Source organism: Aythya marila (genome assembly GCF_965140915.1).
Source record: "Aythya marila genome assembly, chromosome: 14".
NCBI classification, from domain to species: Eukaryota; Metazoa; Chordata; class Aves; order Anseriformes; family Anatidae; genus Aythya; species Aythya marila.
Genome location: NC_139055.1, coordinates 19,873,019 through 19,895,058, shown reverse-complemented (window position 1 = coordinate 19,895,058; position 22,040 = coordinate 19,873,019). Strand labels below are relative to the sequence as shown.

The following is a 22,040-nucleotide window of genomic DNA, read 5'->3' as shown; positions in this document are numbered from 1 at the left end:
AGAGGGTACACGAACACCTGTAATTCTCCTAGCTTCCCCTCCTTTTATTTAGTTGCCTGTCCGTCCCAAGAAAAGTGATGCCAGAAAGCAGAGCTGTTGCTCTACTTTATTTGATATACAACAACAGCCTGAAGTGTTTGTCTAGAAGGCAGTTTTGTGTAGCTGCTACACTAACACTCAGGTCTTAATACACTCTAGAGAACTATAGCCTGGTTCAAATAGAATTTCTCCCCAAATTTTCTAACACCAATTCCACTACAAAAGTAGTAACAAAACAAAAGACGTAGTATAGATAGGACGCAGATATTGGTCTTTTTCATCACATTACACAGGCTACAAACATGGTATCTGATAGAACTACTGGAGTTTATTGCATTATAATTTGCACAAAAGACTAATGTAGATGCTATCTACGATAAACATAAGAAAAACTTTACATTTTAGGGCTTTATGTAATTAGGAAAAAAAAAGGAAGCAAAAAAATCCAAGTTCAAAAATATCCCTTAAAATGGTCTTAAATTTTACCTAGTTTTGAAAGGAAGGGTGGTCCATCAGTTGCTAGAGAGTAGCCAGAGACCCAGGTTCAATTCCCTGCTCCATCAGAGGCTTCCTGCATGGCCTTGGTCAAGCCATTTATTCTCACTGGCTGAGTTTCCCCATCTGTAAATTGGAATAATAGTACTTATGCCCAGAAAGGAGGCACTGGTAGGAATCTATTGCAGGCTACCAAGTAAAACTGGGTAACAGGTCTGTCCATGACCTCTTACTCATTAAGATGTTGAAAGAAAAGAACTCCATTGTCAACAAGTAGGAGGGGAAATAAGAAGGTAGATATAGATACTGAGATTTCAACTTGTGAGACATCTGAGATCTCATGCAGCTAGTACCACCATTACTTAGATCTACAAAATTAAACTCTAGCAGTATTCTAATAGCTAATCCATCCAAAGAGTTATTTTGGAATCCATTATGGCAGACAACAGTTAAGTTTACACCTATGCACAAAAAAACTTTGAAGCATGATTACTGATTTTTTCTTACAAGAAAAACATCTACCTGAAATATATATTTGCTATGTGTGTTTAGAATGGCTGATTCCCAAAACAAGGAAAACTAAGGAAAAAATCAGGGAGAAAAATCTACCTTTGAAATAATTTATATTGAGCCAGATAACAAATGGATTTGAACATATGGCCCAAAACCCCACAATTACTACAAGAAACAACTATGCTCAAAGCTGATACTGATTAATAATTATCACAAAATAGTTAGAATCATAGAATATCCTGAGTTGGAAGGGACCCTTAAGGATCATCAAGTCCAACTCTTGACACCGCACAGGTCTACCCAAAAGTTCAGACCAGTTGAGGTTGTAAAGGACCTCTGGAGGTCATCTGGTCCAGCCCCCTGCTCAGGCAGAGATATCCAGAGCCAATTTCCCAGGTCCATGTCCACAAAACTTCTGAGCATCTGCAAAGAGGGAGACTCAACTACCTCTCTAGGCAATCTCTGCAAAAGTCTGATCACCCTCACAGTGGAAATCTGCTTCCTGATGTGCAGACAGACCCTCCCGTGTTCCAGTTTGTGCTCATGGTCTCCTGTCCTGGCACTGTGCACCACTGAAAAGAGCTTGACTCTGTCCTTACTGTATCCTCCCTTCAGGTATTTATGTACATTCATAAGATTCCCCCATGCCTTCTCCTCTCCAGGCTGATGAGTATTATCCCATGGTACTGTACCACGCAGACCCCTGAAGAGGCCAAAGTCTGCTCTCCCAAAGTCCAGGGCTGTGAGCTAGCTATTCACCCTTTTCACTGGCCTACAGATCTTGAACTCCAGCATTTCATGGTCACTGCAGCCAAGGCTGCCACTGACCTGCATATTCCCAACATGTCCTGCATTATTGGTGAGAACAAGGCTCAGCAGAGCACCTCTCCTCATGGGCTTCTCTACTGCTTGGGGAAGGAAGCTGGCATCAACACCTTCCAGGAACCTTCTGAATTGCTTATGTCCTGCTGTGTTGTCCCTCCAACAGGTCTCAGGGTGGTTTAAGTTCCCCATGAGAACCAGGGCCTGCAAACAGGAAGCTGCTTCTATCTGAAGAGGGCCTCATCTGCTTGTTCTACCTGGTCAGGTGGCCTGGAGCAGACCCCCAATATATTGTCATCACCTAACCCTGTCCTCCCTTTAATCCTAACCCACATACATTCAAAACCTGAAGGAAAAGAAAACTGTACAAGGAAACTTTCCCATCTTTCTGTTCCTTTTGCGAAACATCTTAATCTAGTGTAGGCAAGACACAAAAAACAGACTCCTGGCAGCAAGTATTGACAACACATAGCAGTCGCTACCAAGCAGCACTACCTTGCAAAAGCATCGTCAGTTAGTTAATCAATGACAACAAGAGGTAAGTAGTAACACTTTTTCCAACTACAAGTAAGTACAACAAAAACGGTTTCAAAAGAAAACATACTTGCAAACTACAGAAGAAAGTAATCCTGCCACTGACAGGAAAGTCCAATGCCTTAACTAGACAGGGCGTCTAATCAAAAGGAAGTAGCACAAGCTATTAGGTGTAGACAACGATGGTTTGAAAGCAAAAGCATGAAGCATCGTGCAACTGAAGTCATAAGCACAACGACCTTGAAACAATAACCATGCGGAGTAAAAACAGAATTTTGTTTGGATTCTTTAATCAACAGTTGAAAGTGGAAGCAGTAAGCATCAAGTGTAGTGAGTACTCTGGCACTATCAAGAGAAGTTACTGTACAACCAAGCACAGCTTATGACCGTTTTAAAAGACTATACAAGGGCCAAACAGAGAAGGATACACAAACTTACACTGCACTTACTAAATCTTATTGGAAAAACATTTATCCAAATGTTTCCATAAGAACATGACATGGCTGCACATACATGCTGGGCTGGGGTAGTTAACTTTCTTCACGGTAGCTGGTATGGTGCTGCATTTTGGATTTTGAATACCACTGACAAGAACACCAATGTGTTAGTTGTTGCAGAGCAGTGCTTAGACAGAGCCAAGGACTTTTCAGCTTCTCGTGCTGCCCTGACAGTGAGGAGGCTGGGGGTGTACAAGAGGCTGGGAAGAGACAGCCAGGACAGCTGAGACCCAGACTGACCAAAGGGATATCCCATACCATGTGGCACTGTGCACAGCAATAAAAGCTGGGTGGAAAACATAGGAGAATGGAGGATATTTATTGTTACGGCATTCGTCTTCTCAAGCAACCAGTACACATGATGAAGTCATGCCTTCCTGGAAGTAGTGGCTAAACACTGGCCTGCCACTGGGAAGCAGTGAATTAATTCCTTATTTTGCTTTACTTGTACATGCAGCTTTGCTCTAGCAGTTACACCATCTTTATTTCAACCCACAAGTTCTTCCAATTTTACCTTTCCTATTCTCTTCCCTATCCAACTGGTGGGGAATAATTGACTTGTACAAGTTACAACTGCAGAGGCATTCCACCCCCCTTGTTATATCTCTGCTCCTTGCATTTCACTGTAAATGAGTAGTTACAGAATCCCTCGTGACACTTGATTCTTGAGAAAAGCAGTCAGTGGAGACAAAAAAGACGCTGTTCATCAGATGAATGCAGATTTTCCTGTGCTGATGTCTATCTTTCACATCTTGGAAGACAGAAAGGCCATCAGAAGAAAATGTGGCATAAAAAGCATTCATAATACTTTGTACTTAGGCCACCAAGAAAGTATCAAAGAGTGAGTGGAAAAAATGTACATCTGCTGCTTTGCAGTCAGCTCTCCTTCAAAGAACAGTATTTCACTTGCAAAGCAAGTAAAAATGTATTAAAAAAAAATAAAAATCAACATCCTGTCTACAACTCTCTTCCATTGAGAAGCATTACAGATATGCCCTACCTACTGGCCTGAACAACCTCCATCCAGCCCAGTATTCTGCTTTCAACTGCAGCAATACGAGACAGTGAATGAGACAAAGACAGGAACACCTTCCATGGTCTATTGCCCCTATATATCCATCTGACATGCAAACTCACACAAGTAACTTGCTGACAGAACGATCACTGCAGGACAGAAAGTGACAGTGACTAGCGTGCATAGAAAGCAATCGATACCATAGAATCCCAGCTTGTTGTGAACCTTCCTGCCACTTGCATGGTGTCCCAGCTTCAACTCCCCACACGCAAACTCTTCTCTCCAGATCTATTGCAACCTGAATGCCTTTACAAGCTCCCTACTCAGTCCCAATCAGGTAACATGAAAATTCTGCAGCAGACGTGTACCCGCAGACACCCTACCCCATACGGGCAGCATATGTACTTTTTAGCCACATTCTTCCCTACTGCCAAGATGACTTTCAAGTAGCATCCCGAAACTGCTTGAGGGCACACAGATCTAAATCCAGTCCTGTAGAGTTGCAGCATTTTTCATCTACAATCTGGAGGATGCATAAAGTGACCTAGAGAAATTAGTTGAAATAGCCTGATATCTATGGTTAACTCAAATATTTCTGATACTTGCGAAGTAAATTGAGCTTATTCTGCAATTCAGGTAATTCCTAAATGTCAGCTTTATTCCATGAAATTGCTTATGAAGAAGACACCACAAAAAACATGTAGTAATCTAAAGTAATACTGCTTTTCCAATATTAAAAGACTATTTTAGCAGCTTTCTGAAACACTTTAAATGTTATACTTTTTGCCTGTTCTCCGGTTTCCTGCCTTGGAAATGCATAGATATAAAACTGTTTTATATTTCTTAAAAGCCAACAAGAGACTATGGGTTACTAAGAGAAACCACCTTTACAGGACACTGCAAGAAAACACAGACTTAAATAACTCAGAGCAGAATACATTTTATTCTTGCTTTCTTCAGACCTCATCCACATTATTACTTAATCTTAGAACAGTAATTCCTGAAGCATGGTCGACTGCCCAGTACCAAATCCTCACTTCTGGCTGAGTGAATTATAAAAAAAGACAACTTTTCTGATAGTATATCTTAATTGAATAGTTCAGTTGAAAGGGACCTTCACAGATGATCTAATCCAACTGCTCGACCACTTCAGAGCTAACCAAAGTTAAAGCATGTTACTGAGGGCATTATCCAAACACCTCCCGAATGCTGACAGGCAAGAGGCCATCAGGTACCTCTCTAGGAAGCCTGTTCCAGTGTTTGACCACCCTTATAGTAAAGAAATTCTTTCTAATGTCCAGTCTGAACCTCCTCTGGTGCAGCTCTGTGCCATTCCAATGCATGTGCTGTCACTGGTGACAAGGGAGAAGAGACTGGCACCTCCCTCTGCACTTCACCTCCCCAGGAAGTTGTAGAGAACAGGGAGGTTGCTTCTTGGCTTCTTGTTCCAGACTGGACAACCCAGGTATCCTCAACCTCTCCTCACAGGACATGCCCCCCAGCTCTTGTACCAATTATTGTCAAAGTGGTGTTCATTTTGTATGGAAGGTTCCATGACAACACTAAATATTCCACATTACAGAACTATGAAAGATCCACCTAAAGTATTTTACTCAGTTCACGTTTAAGAGTTCTTTCACAGCTTTGGAGAATACAGTGTTTAGAGACAGCTGCATCACTGAAACGGTGCTAACTGAAAAATTACTGATGAGAGGAACTAGGTTAGGAACAGTAGTACTAAAAGTTATAAGTTTACACAAACACACACAAGAAGAAAGCAAACTACTTCCTATGCGATCAAGCACAGTTGTTGATCTTTTCCTTTGTCAAAACAGTCTAACAAATGTCACATGGTTGAACAGCAATGACTAACCAGGAAACAAGTGAATACCTTTTGTTGGGCAGAGATCCATCAAAAAAAAAAAAAAAAAAAAAAAACAACCCACAACCAAACCAACCAGTCAAACAAACAAAAAAAACCCACACACTCCACTAGTCCTTCCACCAAAACAGTAGTAAGATCAGGAATAGCAAAAATTTATTACATCATAGTCATATTTGAGTCAGATGGGACCATAATGCAAATGTACCAATACATGCCAAATGCAGTCTTCTACAAGAGTAGCTCTTCAGATCAGGTCATAGCCCCAGTATGTTTCCACACTTCAGACGGAGTCTCCCACACCTCTCCTAATTTACTTTTGAAGATCCCCTCTTCTAAACTTTTTTTTTTTCCTCCTTTCTCCTCCTCAGACAAATAAGGCATCTGCTAGAGTGCATCACCATAATTCTCAGCCACAGCTGGGGAGTGCCAGGCCAGACCACCAGGAATTTCAAGGCTAAAACCAGCATGCTCCTTCTTACTCAACGCTTCAGTTGTCTGTTCTAACCTGATCTCTGCTAAAAAGGCACGGTCTTCCCCAGTTTCATTCTTACATGAACTAAGGCACCTTTAGATAAAAGAGGGAAAAAGATGCTTGTCCTAAAACCAGAGCTAAGAAAGCAACATCATTTTAAGAAGGCAAGAAAACTTCTCAGTGTTGGAATTTTGCAAAGAAATCCAAAGAACTTGTTGCGACGACAACAAAATTAAACTAATCACAAAGACAGCTGACAAGACTCTTCACGAACACAACTGCATTTCCGTACTATGGGTCATTTTAAAAGCCAAAGTTCTCAGACACCTCCAGAGCACGTCTTCAGTCCCAATGAATACTTGGAGAACTGGCACACACAAAGAGAAACAGCATAGACGTCTTTTGAGAACTCTTTTGCAAGTCTTCACCTGAGTTTTAAAGCGCCTACTAGAAAAAAGCCAAATGAAACCACGAAAAGCGTTGAAACGCTACACGCAGCACAAATCGCTTCTGTTGGAAACAGAAACGAAGACGACCGAGCCGCTGAGCCCAGCTCGGAGCGGCGTCTCTAGACACGGGGCACCACCGCCGCTGCCCGGGAACCCCCGCGACCCCTCGGCGGCCTCCCAGAGCACCGCGGCCAGAAGCCGGGCGCACACACGCCGGCGGCACGCCGCAGCAGCGCGCACCCCCCGGCTGCGGCCGCCCCCCGCCCCGCAGCCCCGGCGGCGCGCTCGCCGCAGGCCGGCCCCGCCGCTGCCCGGCCCGCGCGGCCCTGCGGGGAGCGGCGGGCGGCGGCCTCCGGGGCGGCGCGCGCGGGGAGGCCAGCGCGGCGCCGCCGCGACCCCCCGGGGAGGCCGCGCCCCGGCGCCTCGCCCGCCCCGCAGCGCTGCCCGGCGGCGGCCCGCACCCGCGGCCCGCGCGCGGCCGGCCCGGCCCGCCAGCGCCCCCCGCCCGCGGTCCCCCGCCACCCCCGCGCCCGCCGCCGGGGCCTCACCGCCAGGTCCTGGGGCACGGCCCCGCTCATGGCTCGCACCGTGCCGCTCCGCCAGGCCCGGGAGGGCAGCGCAGGCCCGGGCTCCGGCCCCGCCGCCTCGCCCTCGCCCGGCCCCGCCGCCAGCAGCAGCAGGAGCCGCTTCCCCACGGGGGAGGCCGCCACGTCCGCCATCCCCGCCGGGCAGGAGCCGCCGCCGCGAGCCCACCGGTCGCCGCCGCCCCGAGACACCGAGCGAGCGCCTGCCCCGCGCTGGGCCTCCGAGCGCCGCCCGCCCCGCTCCCGGCATGCACCCGGCGCAGGCCGCCCTCCCCCCTCCTTCCTCTGCCCCACAGTGCCCCGCGCCGCCCCGCCTGGCTCCGGCGCCGCTGCCGGGAGGCCCGGGGCGGGCGGGGGCTCGCGGTCGGGAGCGGCGGCGGCTCGGGAGTCGTTACCTGAAGCACGCGTAAAAGGCAGCGCGACGACAGCCCTGGCTGCGGGGGCCGAGCGGCGGTTTCGAACGCGCCAGGGGGGCGTGGGCTGGCCGCGGAGTGATGGCGGCGGCGCTAGCCCGGGCCCCTCGCCGCGGGGTGCGGCGGGCCTCGAACGGCGCTCGGCAGGCGGCGAGGGACGCTGCGGGCCGAGGCGGTGCGGGGGTGCTGCTGGCAGCATTAGCCGATACGTTCGAGCAGTCCTCGCGTAGAATGGTGCGGAGCCCCAGCCGCTCTCCTTTCGAACGTCCTCAGCCGCGGCATCCGTAGTCCTGCACCGGCAGAGGTGGGCAGCTCTTCGGTGTTCTGCTCGCGCACCCAGCAGCACTTACAGACTGCAACGAGGAGTAGGCGCTTTGCTCAGTATCAGAACAATGATATTGAAGAAATATATGTATTTTTTGTCTTTACTGTTTCCTCACTCTGGGAGAGTGACGGTTAACTTGGCTCTGCATCGTCAGGAAAGGCAAGTTGTTTGCTTTTACCTCCGTGTATTCCAAATAACTGTGTCAGGCTGTTTTCAGAAGACGACTGTTTTATCTTTGTTAGTTTCTGGTTACAGAGATACAGTTTACTGGGACATGGGTAAGACGCTGAGTTCAAGTTTGTATTATGTGCCTGTCCTCAGAAGTCTACTTATTCATTTCATCCCATTATCTGTACTTTCTATTATTTTAGTCATCATGCGGGATGCAGATAAAATACGGGTCAGGGTCCAAGACACATTATTAAATCTAGAGAAGCTGAGAAGACTGTTTTTCTGGAAGCTGTATCTGCCTGTAGGAATTTCTGAGATAACTCATAAAATACATACCTATTCACCATGGCTGAGTGCCAGGTCCTGGACTTTGGCCACAACAACCCCCTGTAGCATTACAGGCTTGGGGCAGAGTGGCTTGAAAGGTATGCAGAGGAAAAGGATCTAGGGGTGCAGATTGATGCTTTGCCTGAACATGAGCCAGCAGTGTGCCCAGGTGGCCAAGAAGGCCAATGGCATCCTGGCTTGTGTCAGGAATAGCACAGCCAGCAGGGAGGTGATTGTCCCCCTGTACTCTGCTCTGGTGAGGCTGTACATTGAGTGCCGTGTTGAGTTTTGGGCCCCTCACTACAAGAAGGACATCGAGGCCCTGGAACATGTTCCAAGAAGGGCTCTGAAGCTGGTGAAGGACCTGGAACACAAATCCTGTGAGGAGCGAGCGACTGGAGGTTGTTTAGTCTGAGGAAGAGGAGGCTCAGGGCAGACCTCATTGCTCTCCACAACCTGAAAGGAAGGTGTGGGGAGCTGGGGGTTGACCTTTTCTCACAGATAACCAGCAACAGAACTAGAGGGAATGGCCTCAAGTTGCACCAGGGGTGCAGTTTAGGTTGGAAATTAGGAGACATTTCTTCTCAGAGAGAAGTCATTGGAACGGGCTGCCCAGAGAGGTGGTGGCATCACCATCACCATCCCTGGGGGTGTTTAAGGAAAGGTTAGATGTAGTGCTTCAGGACATGGTTTAGTGTGTGACATTGCTAGTGGGGCAATGGACCAGATGATCTTGAAGGTCTTTTCCAACCTTAATGATTCTATAATTCTGTTCAACCTAATAACTTGCCCCCCATCAAAAAACAAAAAACAACAAGCTTCCATTAAAGAATACCTGTGCCTGTAGTAAAAGAATTTCAAGTTAATCTTACTGTGTGTTCTTCATAATTCTATAAAAGTATACATCACCAGATTGCTAATACACCAAAAAGCAGCAAGAAGTTGGACAAGCCTTTATATTTTTTCCTTTAAAAGTATTTCTTGAACTCTAAGGCAGTTGTTTTAAAAATAGATTCAAAGGAATCCTGTGGCAGATGGAATCCAACATGAAGTTTTCATGAGGTCTGTTTAAATGGCCTGCTTTTACTTCATTTCAGAATTCCTTCCTTCAGTAATGAAGGCAAAAAAAACCCTAAACCTTAATGTGTGTATGTACATGTTATTTTTTTAACCTTTATTTTCTTTCATAATAGCCTAAAGTAATACTGCTTGATAGAAGGAATCAAATAGAGAAGAGGAACACCATACGGAACACTAGACAAGTTATAAAAAGCAGTTAGGTAACTGTGAGTCTGGATTACATAATTCAGATTAGGAATTTCAAAATAGTCTCACCTAACCAAAGTAAAAATTTAAGCATGACTGCATAAATGCTTACCCAAGGAAGAATACTCAGTGTAAGTACGTGTTAAATCCAGTTGAAAAAGGCATCTCTATTGGCTTAATATACCACGCTGGAAAAATTCAAGCTAACCATCAACAAGTGTACCTTTTTTGAGGGTGAAAAATGACTACATGCATTCTCAACAGCTTTACAACTACCTTGTTAATTATGTTTCCACCCTCGGATATCTAGTAATGTTATTTTTGCTTCGGTAAGTACATTTTTCTTCAGTTGTCTTTGAAGTATTAAACTCTACAAAATAACTCAAAAATGCACAAGCAACATATTGGGTCTACTTTGTTGACATCAGCCAGATTAATCCCATCTCTTTAAGAAGTTCATTCTTAGTAACCAACTAAAATTTGCACTCATTTGCATAGGATGTTTGTAGTTAACAACTGCAAAACAGATTCTCCACCCTATGCTGCTTATGTGTTTTACTTGAATACTCTTCATGAGAATGCTTGATACTGAATGACAGGACAGGTCATCTAGTCTGAGGGATACACCCCTGGGCTCAGTGTTGAAGTGTAACAGTTAACATCAACTCTTAAGAGTCCCAGCATTTCAGTGCTTTGTCTTTTGTTAATGTTCTAAGGCCAGTAATCATGCAAACACAAACATTACAGGCATCAGGACTCCACACTATGCTCCAAGCAAAGGAATGGTTTTCCAGACTTTCACTGATAATTGATACAGGGATTATAGGCCATCAAATTTCAGTTAAATTTAAATTCTCAACTATAGAAATACCTAGTCATTTTTCTGTTGCTAATTCTGTGGCACTGACTTTATAGTAGAAAATTGTTTCACTGGTTGTATCGTGTACTAACTTCAGAGGTAAAAGGGTAGAACCAGCTACTGCTGTTAACATGTACATACAAGCTACAGACTTGGAAGCCTACAAAACCAGTTACCACAATTTCAACTTAAGAGAATTCACTTAAGTAAACACTGGGCTACATTCAAAGTTATCCCTTAACCACCAAATATCTGCTGCTTCAGTCTGTTACCTCCAGTCTTTGTTGGTGATCCACTGTCCAGAATCCAAAGGAAATTAGTCGCTAGTGTGGCTGATGTAGGAAGTGACTGTGTGCAAGATCCAGCCCATTTATTGTGAGGAAAGTGTGACTGATGCAGACACACCTGTAGTTTCATTCGTTTTTTTTTCACCCCCTCCCCTTCAATATACGCTGCATTTCAGGCCACCCCTTCCACAGACAGCAGCCATGTTCTTTGGAGAACTTTATTAAAATATATCCAAGAAGTAATCGAACATTTTCTAACGAGTTAGGAGAGAACTGAAGTAAGAATAACATCTGTACAGAGGACAGTGCTATCAGTTTTTGTTTACATGCTTTATTTCAACATTTCACAGTTTAGTTATTGTCTACAAAAATATATTTCTGAAACTCTGAGTCCTCTATAAAAAAGCTGGTCAGCAGCAGTGACCCTGACAAACAGAATGTACCTTGGAACAGTATGAGCACCTCCTGTAAGCAGGTTAGTGCAGCTAGGGCACTCCTGCCTCACCCTGGGAAACTTCTATTCTTTGGGATTAAAGCTCTGCACTAGTCCTGAAGGAAGGCATTTTAAGAGGGGAAAAAATAAGAAAATCAAATCCTTCCACTTCTATATACTGTGCTAAGATTGGGAGGAGGAGCTGCAAATCAGTGTATCACATAGGAGAGGGTGCTATCGAAAGGGATTGGCACTCACAGGATGGAGAAGACCACAGTGTACTTCAGTATTAGTAATTTTTTCTCTGAGCCGTCTGTTCAGAACAGCCTTGGTCTGGTGATGATAGGTTCAGTCTATAAAGCAGGGGTACAAATGGCATATACGCATAGTAATTCTACAGGCACTGAGACCCTTCTGTGAGATCATAGTCAAGGTTCTGTTCAGTTTTATCTCATCATTTTCTGCTGAGGCTTTCATCAAGGGGAAAGTTGTCTTATATCCCATCCCAAGTCTACATGGTGTTGAATAGACTGTCACTATCATCAGTGCTGTATGGGTACAGTCCTCAGTACCTATAATGAAGTATTTCTTATGCATCAGTTTTTTTACTCCTATTCTTACTAGTCGCCAAATATAAGAATTGAGAAACTCTCATGTCTTTCCACTCTTCCTCTGCTCAGAGCTGCTTGACTGATCTTCAGAGACCACTGCAGTTACCAAAAAAAAAAAAAAAAAAAAACTGCTGCCTTTTAAAAATGTACCTTGCATTGTGCTTTAGAAGAGATAAGATGAACATACTCCGATCCCCTGCATTCACAAAGCTCGTAACTAGAAACCCCTTAACACAAAGTAATCTGCAGACCTGAACCTCTAAGCAAGACAGGACTTTTCAGCAGAAAATAAGGAAACGGTAGTTATGGACAGACTGCTTCCCTAATGCAGTAACAGACAGAAGGATCAACTCTCAGTCCTGATTGAAACTTCTCTCCACCTGCCCGTCAGAATAACAGTTTTCTGAGCTAGTAGCTTGTAAAATTTAGGTTTTCTAGAAATTAAGAAAACAGAAAAGGGCTGCTGGTTATTTTTAGGTACAGCTCCAACTGAAATGCTTCTGAACTCTAAGCTTTTCCTCAAAAAAACTCCTGTAACTTGTGCCTACCACCAGTCCCAGTCTGACCTGAGCAGCCAAGGAGGTATATGAATTTTAAGTAGAGTATCATCCATGAAGAATGGAAGTCAAGAATCTTCATTAACATAAATATCTTATCAAAAAAGACACTCAGCAGTAGAGAACTAGAATTTCACTAATGCTAAAGTGTAAAATCTATAAGAAAACACCTGAAGTTTACTTCTTGCCTCATTTTCTTTCTTGAATTGCCAAGAGTTTTTTTCTGTTGTTTGTGTGTTTTTGGAGGTTGGGGTCAGAGTGCAGGCACACATGTGGAGAGGAATATATCACTTCACCGTATCACTAGTTAGCAATTACACAAATGCAGTACTGGAGAGTAACTTAAAACCTGGAAAAAGCCTGAAACCTTTGCGACTCTGAAAGCTTTGTTCAGCTTCTCAAATTGTAAACAGCCTAAGCAAATAATTTCATCCACTCCTCAAGGTGTTTTTGCAGTCTGTTCCCACTATTCAGCTCCCAGTCACAGACACACAAAAGAGGGAGGAATCAAGGGAGACAGACAAAACCACACCATATATGCCTCCTGTATAGCACCTACTTTAATGTACCCACACAACAGAAATAAGTCATCACGGATTGTTACATCTTGTGCATGGAAAGGCTGTAACTGAAGTGTAACAAGATGAAATTTAAAGGAAAATCTCCTGTGGAACCCATTTTGCTGAAGACTCCTCTCCCCTCAAAGAATTGATTCATTCTCAATCATTTGGGACAGAGAAATTGGAAAAGACTTCAAAGACTTCAGAGTAACAATCCTGCCTTGGCTTCAGGTGATAAGCTAATTGTATTCTCTTTCTCCTTTAGTATCACAAGGCTAAAAAGCTCCATTTTACTCTACCCACTATTGAAGATGCAGTATATGCTAGCAGAGCTACAGCAACTAGAGTAATTTGGTCAAGCCTTAAAAGCTGTGTTCTCCATGAGCAGAGACAAGGGTCACCAGCACTGGTATGTTACTTCTAGTTGATGCAGTTATGCCTACAAAATTCTGTAGCACAAAGTTTAGAATTATAACATACCCTGTGAATAAACAGCGCCATTAGACTGAGGTACGTGTGTGCGAGGAACCAGCAATTGCAGCTGCAAATTATTGCTACTTGCTGTCTCCCAGTGCAAGTTTTTCCTATTTCTGCATTCTCTTGCCTTCTCTGAGGTATGCAAACTCCACAGTGAATTATTCTGAAGCCTCACAAACAGTGGCCACCAGAACACAGTTTGTGACTTTTTAATCCATTCCAAATGTTTTACAAGACTGACTTTGAATCTGCCACTTTTACTTTTACACCTACTACTGCATAGAGAAAACTTATGGTCAAGAACAAGCAGTGCCTGCGCTGTTCTCACAGAAAACCTTGATTAAAACAAGCAAGGTAATGCACAGAGCTGAGGCTGCATTCTACCAACAGCGTAATACAGACAAGAGTCACTTCTCCGATTTCCATATCTTTTTCTGGTATTTCCCATGCCTATTCTTTGAGAGGATCAGCCAAATGGAACATAAGCTGCTACAAGTCATAACTGAAAAATGTGCGCTGGTCTGGTATTAGGGGCACTGAAGGCCTTTCCTGATCAGGCAGCTCTACCTCTCCCATTTTCAAGTGCACTACAGACAGTTCCCTGTCACAGACGATCAAGGCAGACATATAGGAAAAATCACTGGTTAAACCAAGTATTTCCAAGGGGAGGCAAGGTCACTGCTGCCCTGCCCCAGAGAAGGAGAAAGATTCACTGAGAGATAATAACTAAAAGGGTTATAAAATAAAGGCAAGAGCTAAAGTTTGCCAGTAATGAAATGCATCCTCCTGTCCTATATGAACAGGAAACAGTCTCTGTATGGTGTTAAAGAAGGTCCTAGGAGGAGATATCCTCCTATTTTTTTCAGCTGACAGAGGAAAGGAGAGAGAGATGCTGCTACTGGTCAGCAGGAATCTCTCTGTCTGCATCCAGTTTACTCGTCTCTCCTGGGGAAGGGGTACGTGGTGCAGAGAGGGAAACAGAAGGGATCCCATGAGCTACAATCCCTTCCACTACTGGTGGTTCTGGTAGCCCGGGGGTGGCTACTCCCACTACTCCTGGAGGAAACCTGAAACCAACAGAAACATGAATTACATGCTTGGTCCAACAGTTTTGCAAGGGAAAGGGAGCTGTGCCCTTAGGCACCTGCTGAATACAAATCCCTTTTTCTAGCAGAATTGCTCCAAGGTATAGAATATAGGAAAAGTCTCCAGAGCCGAAGAGTTGCAGTTACATCCTATTACCAAATGACACCTGTTCTCAGACAGACAGAGACAGTTTCAGGTCACGTGCTAAGCATTTGGAAGGCAAGTACAAACTTTGTTTGTATATCCTGTGGGAAACAGCATGAGGCACAGTATGGAGATATCCTGAAGAGCTGGAAATTCCCCCCCCATCAGCAAGAAGAGTACAAGCTACCAGCTATGCTTCACTGGGATCCAAGATAGAAAAGTAAGACTGTTTTCTTAGTTTAGCTAGGAAATAAGATAAAAAAAAAAAATAGTAGAGACATACTTACGAATTGTTAAGAAACCATTTACTTCCATACTGCCTCCCCATGCCTTCTCAATAAATATATCTGAACCTATCCACAATCATTCTGCAAGCCTGTAACAGCCTGAAATACACCCTTATTTAGGCCACTGCCCAAATCTACCAGACAATGTCTTTTTGAGAGTCCTCATCTGAGCTACTGATAAGAACTGTGCTTTGTTTATACAGACATAGTGATATGTGCACCTTCTAAATGTTAAGATCTAGTTGTCTTTTCAGGCACCCAGCAGGCTTTCTTATATCAAAAGATTTCTTGGGCAGGTCTTGCAAGGATTTGGAAAAAATAACCAGTATTCAGTTTGAACAAAACATAACCAGGCAAATGCTAAATCCTAGTATGGTTTCAGTAGTGCTGCAGTTAACTTTCTGGAAATTGCTCATTTACAGAGTATATAGGAACAGAAACACATCTGCTTGCAGGTACAAGTAGTTCTCAAACCCAAAGAGGAACGTTGGCCTATTTCAGCAGGAAAATCTGCTTGGAAGCAATAACCTATATATCTCACCTGTATGCTGCAGCTCCATTGAGTTCTGGGTGGACACTTGCAGGATCAATACTGGACCACTGTGCTGCTAACAGCAAATACTCCTTATTAACACAGTTCCTCAGAGCATCAGGTATGTGACCTGCAGGAGCACCAAGAATGACAGAAAACAGAACAGAACAGAAAAACGAGACAAATAGAAGGTGCTCATCCCTAGCAGTATTTACAAATGAAAGTAAAAAGGAAACATTCGGTATTCTAATTTCACAGGATAACACTGGACAGGGGTGACTCCTCTGAACAACTGGTCTCTGAAGAACACACGAAACGGATCCTTCCTTCCCACTTTTGTGATCTTGGGGAAATCACTGGCCATGTAAACTGCAATCACCAGGGCTCACCTTTCCCAGGAGACAACATGTGCTACTCCAGAAAGAGGTGTACAGAGTAACTGTCAAAAGCAATTACTGCAAAGGATTTAGAAGATGTAGTTTCAGTGAAACTCAGCAAGAATTTCAATGCCTTCCCAAGGAGGGAAAGTGCCATTCCAGCATTAGTTACTACATTCTCAAAAGGCACGGGGACAATTACCAACTTACACTGCAGTTCCAGAAACCAGTTACTGAGTCTAAGAACAATCAGCAGTTCCAAATCCGTAATCCTTGCAGTGAACTAACAAAAGAATCCTAATCCAGCAGCAGCTGCAGATCAAACACAGTCTTCCTCATTACCTGTAATAGCTCTGCGGATCTCTTTAGCTGCATCTTCTCTGGACTCAATGGAAGCTTGCTCGCTGTACCAGGCAGTGTGTGGGGTGCAGATCACATTGGGTGCATCTTTTAAGGGCCCCTGAGCAAAGCTGTGGGGGGAAAAAAAAAATTATCTCCAGAAATGATAACTCCATTTGTCCTCTCAGGTATCAACATAACATAAACATGAAAGAATCATCTAGTGCTTGAGTAACATAACAGGCATGCAGGTGTAGTGATACCTGAAAGGCTCAGATTCATGTACATCCAATGCTGTTCCTCTGATTCTCCCCTCTTTCAAGGCTTGAGCTAAGGCTTTCTCATCAACCAGCCCTCCCCGGGCTGTGTTCACTAAGAAGCAGCCTTGGCGCATCTGAAAGAAGAAAAATATTAAGTGGGTTGATAAAGACTTCCCAGGGGAACAAAGTGAATCTTGGGAACTCTACTGAAAATGAACAGGAGCCTGCAGTGATTAGATGAGGCCCGGACGAACTAGGAGTGCTCTCACTGCAAAGCTAACCACAGGGGAAATGCCTGCAAGCAATGCTTGAGAAATTTGCTTTAAAAATGAACAAAGAAAACCACAATACAACAAGGGCAAAACTGGAACTCTCAAATTTTGCACTCCATATTCATCCTACTAATTTAAAGAAGAGGACATGAATCAAGTATGCAGCTATACAAAACTGGACTATGATGTCCAGATGTCTCTCATGAAAGCACTGAAAAGCATTCAGACTAGTGGAGTAGAGCCCGAGACTGGCTTTGCAGTGGGCTTGGGCAGAAAGACTTTGACAGAGCTGTGTAAAGAAGCTTACATAGTTCCATCCACACCAGATCTGACTCTAACCAGTACAACCAGTTATGCATTTTAAAGGTAATTTTAAATTATTTAATAACATAAAACATTCTTAATAAGTGAAATTACTTGGTAAAAAGAGCCAATCATATTTTTCTCTTAACAAGAAATTCTATAAGCACAAAGCACAGGCACCCAGATCCACATGCTCCCAGCCTCCGAAGGCAGCAGGAGGCACACAGCAGAGGCAGCAGGATTCACACGCTCTCAGCCTCTGTGAAAGCAGCAGTTTCTGTTTGCATTCATTTCCACAGTGCTCTGTGGGGGAAATCAAGCTCCTGCTGCACCTGTTTAATAGTGAAGTCATTGATGAGGTGATGGTTATGTTCATTCAGGCTGCAGTGCAATGTGATGCAATCGCTGTGCATTAGTAGATCCTGCAGGGTTCCTACTCGTTGTAAACCCAAGGATCGCTCCACTCCATCCGGCAGATAGGGATCATAGAAAATCACGTTGAAGCCAAAGGACTTGGCTCGCAGAGCCACTGCCTGTCCAACTCGGCCTTCACAAAAGAAAACCCACAATCATCAAGGAAAGGTAAAACAAACTTTTAAAACAAGATACTGGGGTAGACTGGGAGCCTACACTGGAGTTTACTGCCAGGCCCAAGGTACTGCAGCCCTGGACATTCCTAGGATTGCCACAGCAATCCAAAGGAGGCTGGCTATTTATTCAGTGCTGATCTCATTTGACTAATTCTAGTCATTCCCTGTGCAATAGACGGAGCTTACCCTAAAATAAGCTGTTTTTCAAATCAAATCTGTACCCTGTTTCAGAGGCAGCAATAGTCTGATCACAAGAACTTGGAGAAGGAATTGGTAGCTTTCAGGCAGTTTTGTTACTGATACAGAGGCTAGCACGCAGGGAAGCAGTCACTGAGAACAGCTGTCTGAATGTTCCAATTCATCCAACCATCTGAGTAAGAAAAAAATCCCCAATCCCATGGTATATACTCAACTCTTGAAGATGTTCAGCTGCACTGAACAGGACACTAGCATTTCTTAACAGTCAGTGTGTTTCATAATGAACAGCTGTAAAATTCTTTTTTTTTTTTTTTTTTCTCTCCAGTCTGTGACTCTTAGGTTCCCAAAAACATTCACAGTATGCTTTTCAGTCTAACGATTCCCATCACTTACCTAGTCCAATGATGCCCAAAGTCTCCCCACGGATACGCACAGCACCTCCAGCCACCTCTCGAATCTGCTCCACACTTGAAGCTCGGTTCCCCTCCCGCATAGCCTGATGTAGCCAAGTAACACGGCGATAGAGGTTCAAGATGTGGCAGAGGGTAGAATCAGCAGTCTCCTCTACAGAGGAGGAAGGGATGTTGCAAACTGCAATACCTACAAAACCACAGAGTTCATACGAGATTTTTAGCATCACAACACTAAACCAAAATTATGCTCTTTAGGCATAAATGCTGAAACGTAATTCAGTGCTCCAGAACTACTGCTAAGAAACACAGGATTCATTTCAGAAGCTGATTCTACTATCAGTCAGGTTTTTAACCCCAAGGAAATTTCATTCCTTCCTTATACATATCCATTTGATTGACATCCTCACCAGAAAAAAAAATAGCTGAAATGCGAAAACTGGATCACACAAGTGACAAAAGAAACCTACTGTTTTAGGAGGTCTGCACTGAAGAAGATGCACTCATTCCAGAGATACTCCTGACAGATTAACTGACAGATTGTAGAAGAATTAAGAAGACAGATGGTTGTGCTCTTTCATGCTTCACAGTCCAGATGCTCACTCAACTAACAGCTTCCCCAGGAGCAACACTAAGTAACTACCTCATTAAATGCAGAGAGAAACCACAAGAGTTTGAAGTTACATTTAAAAATAACAACATATAACACTCCCACTCTAGAATAATATACAGCCACAAGAGACCATAAAACCAAAGCTAGAACTATCAGGTACATCACTAATGCCAGCAGAGTAAAGGTGTTGGAAGCACAAATTACTGCCAGAAAAAAGAAAAGATGCCAGAGCACTGCAGCAATATGTGGTCATTCCTGAGCTGTCTATCCAAAATAAAAACAAAACAAACAACAACAACAACAACAAAAAGGGGAAGAGGAGAAGCAAGCAGCATATCACTTCCCTGCTGCTATCCTCCATTCAACAATTTACTGCTCCTAAACAGGGGTAAGCACCACTTCAGAAGAGATTTTTTTCATTTTATTTTTAGCAGCCAAGAAATAAAAATAACTAGATAAAAAAAGGGACTCTGAAATGTAATGCTTGTCAAACCAAGCAAAATTTTCCTCCTCAAATTCCATCATCTATCTAAAAACTAGAAATAAAATATAGGTAATGATTGAGGACACAAGATTCAGCAGTACATCACTCTTTGTAAACCTATTACATAGGAGACATTGAACTAAATTCAGATCACACTTTCCTCCTAAGTGAACTACATGAACAGCCCTGCACAATCCCAGATATCCAATACCTTTTCTCTATTGAATCATTTACAACTGTGTCATAATGCCACACAGATGATTTGGAGAAGATGAAAAGGGAAAATGGGAAAACCTAACTTCTTATCATCTCACTAGTTAACATCTCATTCAACTTCAGACAAACCGGATACATTCATCTCTTTCGTAAGTAGGCACAAATTTGTGTTTACGTGCAATATGATGCTTAAGTGTAAGAAAACACAATGACATGAGCCTTTTGCACCAATTTGGGGATTCAGAACATACAAGGAACAGTACCGTACTTTGGAATGAATTAAAGGGTCTGACTAAAAGCACAGAAATAATTGTTAATTGTTCAGCCAGAAAGCGTAACGGCTGAATAAGAGCCAAATACCTTGCCAGGAATTCTTGGGAATCTAGACAAACATGCATTCTTCATTTGTTTGCAGTTCATCTGTTCTTACGGATCTTGAAATTGTATTGCCTATTACAATTTTATATATAAATACTTGCACTTGGTTTAAGCTTAATCTGATTTGTATTAAGTCAGGTTTCAAATAACTGTCACAACCTTAAAAAAAAAGGCATGGGGTTCTTAGCTGATCCACCTCCTTAAGGAGACTAGAGTCTAAAAGCCTCACTACCATATGTTTAATAATGAATAGCAGCTTTGTGTCACCTGATCCAGAGACCCTTCACATGCCTAAACTTCTGCTGGGATCTACAGGGATCCATAAGATATTGAAGCAGTACCCATATATAAAAAACAAACAGAAAAAAAATCACTAATCAAGCATTTGCAGTGAGTTTACCCCTTGTACGCTGCTTTCAGATGTCAGTTTGCTCAGTTGTTTCCCCACAAACAACCCAATACTGCCTCACCAAAGAGAGGTTATCTAGACATCATATATAGCTTTCTGAACCTTAGACAATTGCAAAGGGTCTGGTATCTATAGCAGAGTAATTTGAGAACTGAGATTCTTCCTTTCAGGCCACCTACCAGCTCAGATATTTCTCTGCTTCCTGATGATGCCTCCTACTAAGCAATTCAAAATCTTTTCACATAAAGATTTTTAAAGCACATAGTTATATACAGAAAAACACATGCAGTGCTCTACTTCTCATTCAGTTCTGATCACATCAGAACCCTAATGGTATCACCATACCTAATTCTGCAGCAGATTTGATGTCAACATTGTCATAGCCACTGCCAATACGCACAATGACCCTGAGGGCTTTGAATTTCTCCAGATCCTGACGAGACAGCGTAATGGTGTGATACATCAGAGCTCCTACTGCCTCATTCAGTACCTACAACAAAAAGCAGTCCAAATCAATCTCTACCTTGATACACAAAGAGACAGAGCTCAATGTCCAAATGCTCGTATATTTTCTTCCCCACCTTTTCATGGATTTCCTGAGTTGACTGAGCATCGCAAAATGCCACTGTAGCAACATCCTTCAGGATGGGCATCTCCACAGTGCAATCTCTTCCATCCAGGAGCGCAACCAGTGGCCGTGCTGGCATCGGGCCATTCACAAGAGGAGGCCGTATGCCTATTAAGAAAGTCAGCAGAAGCGATTGTATGAAATACAGCATGTATGAAATGGAGCCCTCATCTGCTAGTCCAATAAATCACTAGTTCTTCTGGAACTCTACAGTATTAACGAAGGGATTACTTAAAGCAAAAGAAATAAACAGGAAACCAACGAGGAAGTGAACCTGGGGGGTGGGGGGGAAGCTCTCTGTCATTACTAGACATTAAAGAAGAAAAAAAAAAAAAGCCTGATAGAGAATAAGGTAACAGAGGAGACCTCACAAGCACGTATGCTTACTCTAGACTCCCAAAACCAAGAATGCAGTCCGTTCGGGCCTACTGCCTCCTCGCGCCGCCCGTTCCCAGGCCCCAGCTCCGCTTCCTTTCGAGGCGTGCAGAGGAACCCGCGCACTGGCGGCGCCCCCGCGGTCCGCCCCCGCGAGGCGCTGCCTCCGCCTCAGCGGCGCGGAGCGCGCGGCTCCCGGCAGGGAGCGCCGCAGCCGGGCCTGGGGCCCCGCCGCACGAGGCCGCGCTGCCGCCGGGGGCCGGGGCCGGGGCCGGGGCCGCCCGCCCCGCCTCACCTTCGCAGATCCGGTCCAGCCGCTGCCGCTTCACTTTGTGCCGGTCCATGAGCCGGGCCGGGTCGCGCCGCTCAGCGCCGCGGAGGAACGGTGGAGGAACGCGGCGCTGCTCGCCGCCGGCTCCCGCGGCAAAGCGGAAGGGCCGGGCCGCGGCCCCGCGGCCCCGCAGCCGTGGAGGCCTCGCAGCCGCAGCGCCGCTCGCTTCCGCTTCCGGCTGCCGCCGCCGCGGCCCCGCGCCCCGCCGCGGGCCGCC

General features: G+C 44.5%; 2 protein-coding genes across 3 annotated transcripts in view; both read right to left on the bottom strand.

Moving 5' to 3' along the window:
* KDM3B (lysine demethylase 3B) overlaps window positions 1-9,542 on the bottom strand; it is a 56,634-nt gene extending 47,092 nt beyond the window's left edge. Inside the window, exon 1 of one of the 2 annotated variants that reach the window (XM_082771514.1) lies at window positions 7,270-9,542. In XM_082771514.1, coding sequence (XP_082627640.1) covers window positions 7,270-7,917 — 648 coding nt within the window. In that variant the 5' untranslated portion in view covers window positions 7,918-9,542. The remainder of the gene's footprint in view (window positions 1-7,269) is intronic. The other variant, XM_082771513.1, reaches the window with a different exon arrangement.
* Window positions 9,543-11,147: 1,605 nt separating this feature from the next.
* LOC309883644 (C-terminal-binding protein 2-like) lies at window positions 11,148-21,983 on the bottom strand. The gene is made up of 9 exons (XM_082771905.1): window positions 21,788-21,983; window positions 21,071-21,225; window positions 20,835-20,979; window positions 18,373-18,579; window positions 17,524-17,738; window positions 16,620-16,750; window positions 16,360-16,487; window positions 15,650-15,770; window positions 11,148-14,658 (listed from the first exon to the last, which is right to left on the bottom strand). Exons 1-9 carry the CDS (start codon window positions 21,834-21,836, stop codon window positions 14,487-14,489), a joined length of 1,323 nt encoding a protein of 440 aa, XP_082628031.1. The 5' UTR covers window positions 21,837-21,983; the 3' UTR covers window positions 11,148-14,486.
* Window positions 21,984-22,040: the final 57 nt, after the last annotated feature.

Bases quoted from the DNA above. Each gene is read 5' to 3' on its own strand.
- LOC309883644 (XM_082771905.1), bottom strand. From the start codon at position 21,836: ATGGACCGGCACAAAGTGAAGCGGCAGCGGCTGGACCGGATCTGCGAA. The intron at 17,739-18,372 runs GTAAGTGATGGG...TCTTTTGTGAAG, and splicing joins TTTGGGCATCATTGGACTAG to GCCGAGTTGGACAGGCAGTG. The intron at 15,771-16,359 runs GTAATGAGGAAG...GTGCTCCTGCAG, and splicing joins GATCCGCAGAGCTATTACAG to GTCACATACCTGATGCTCTG.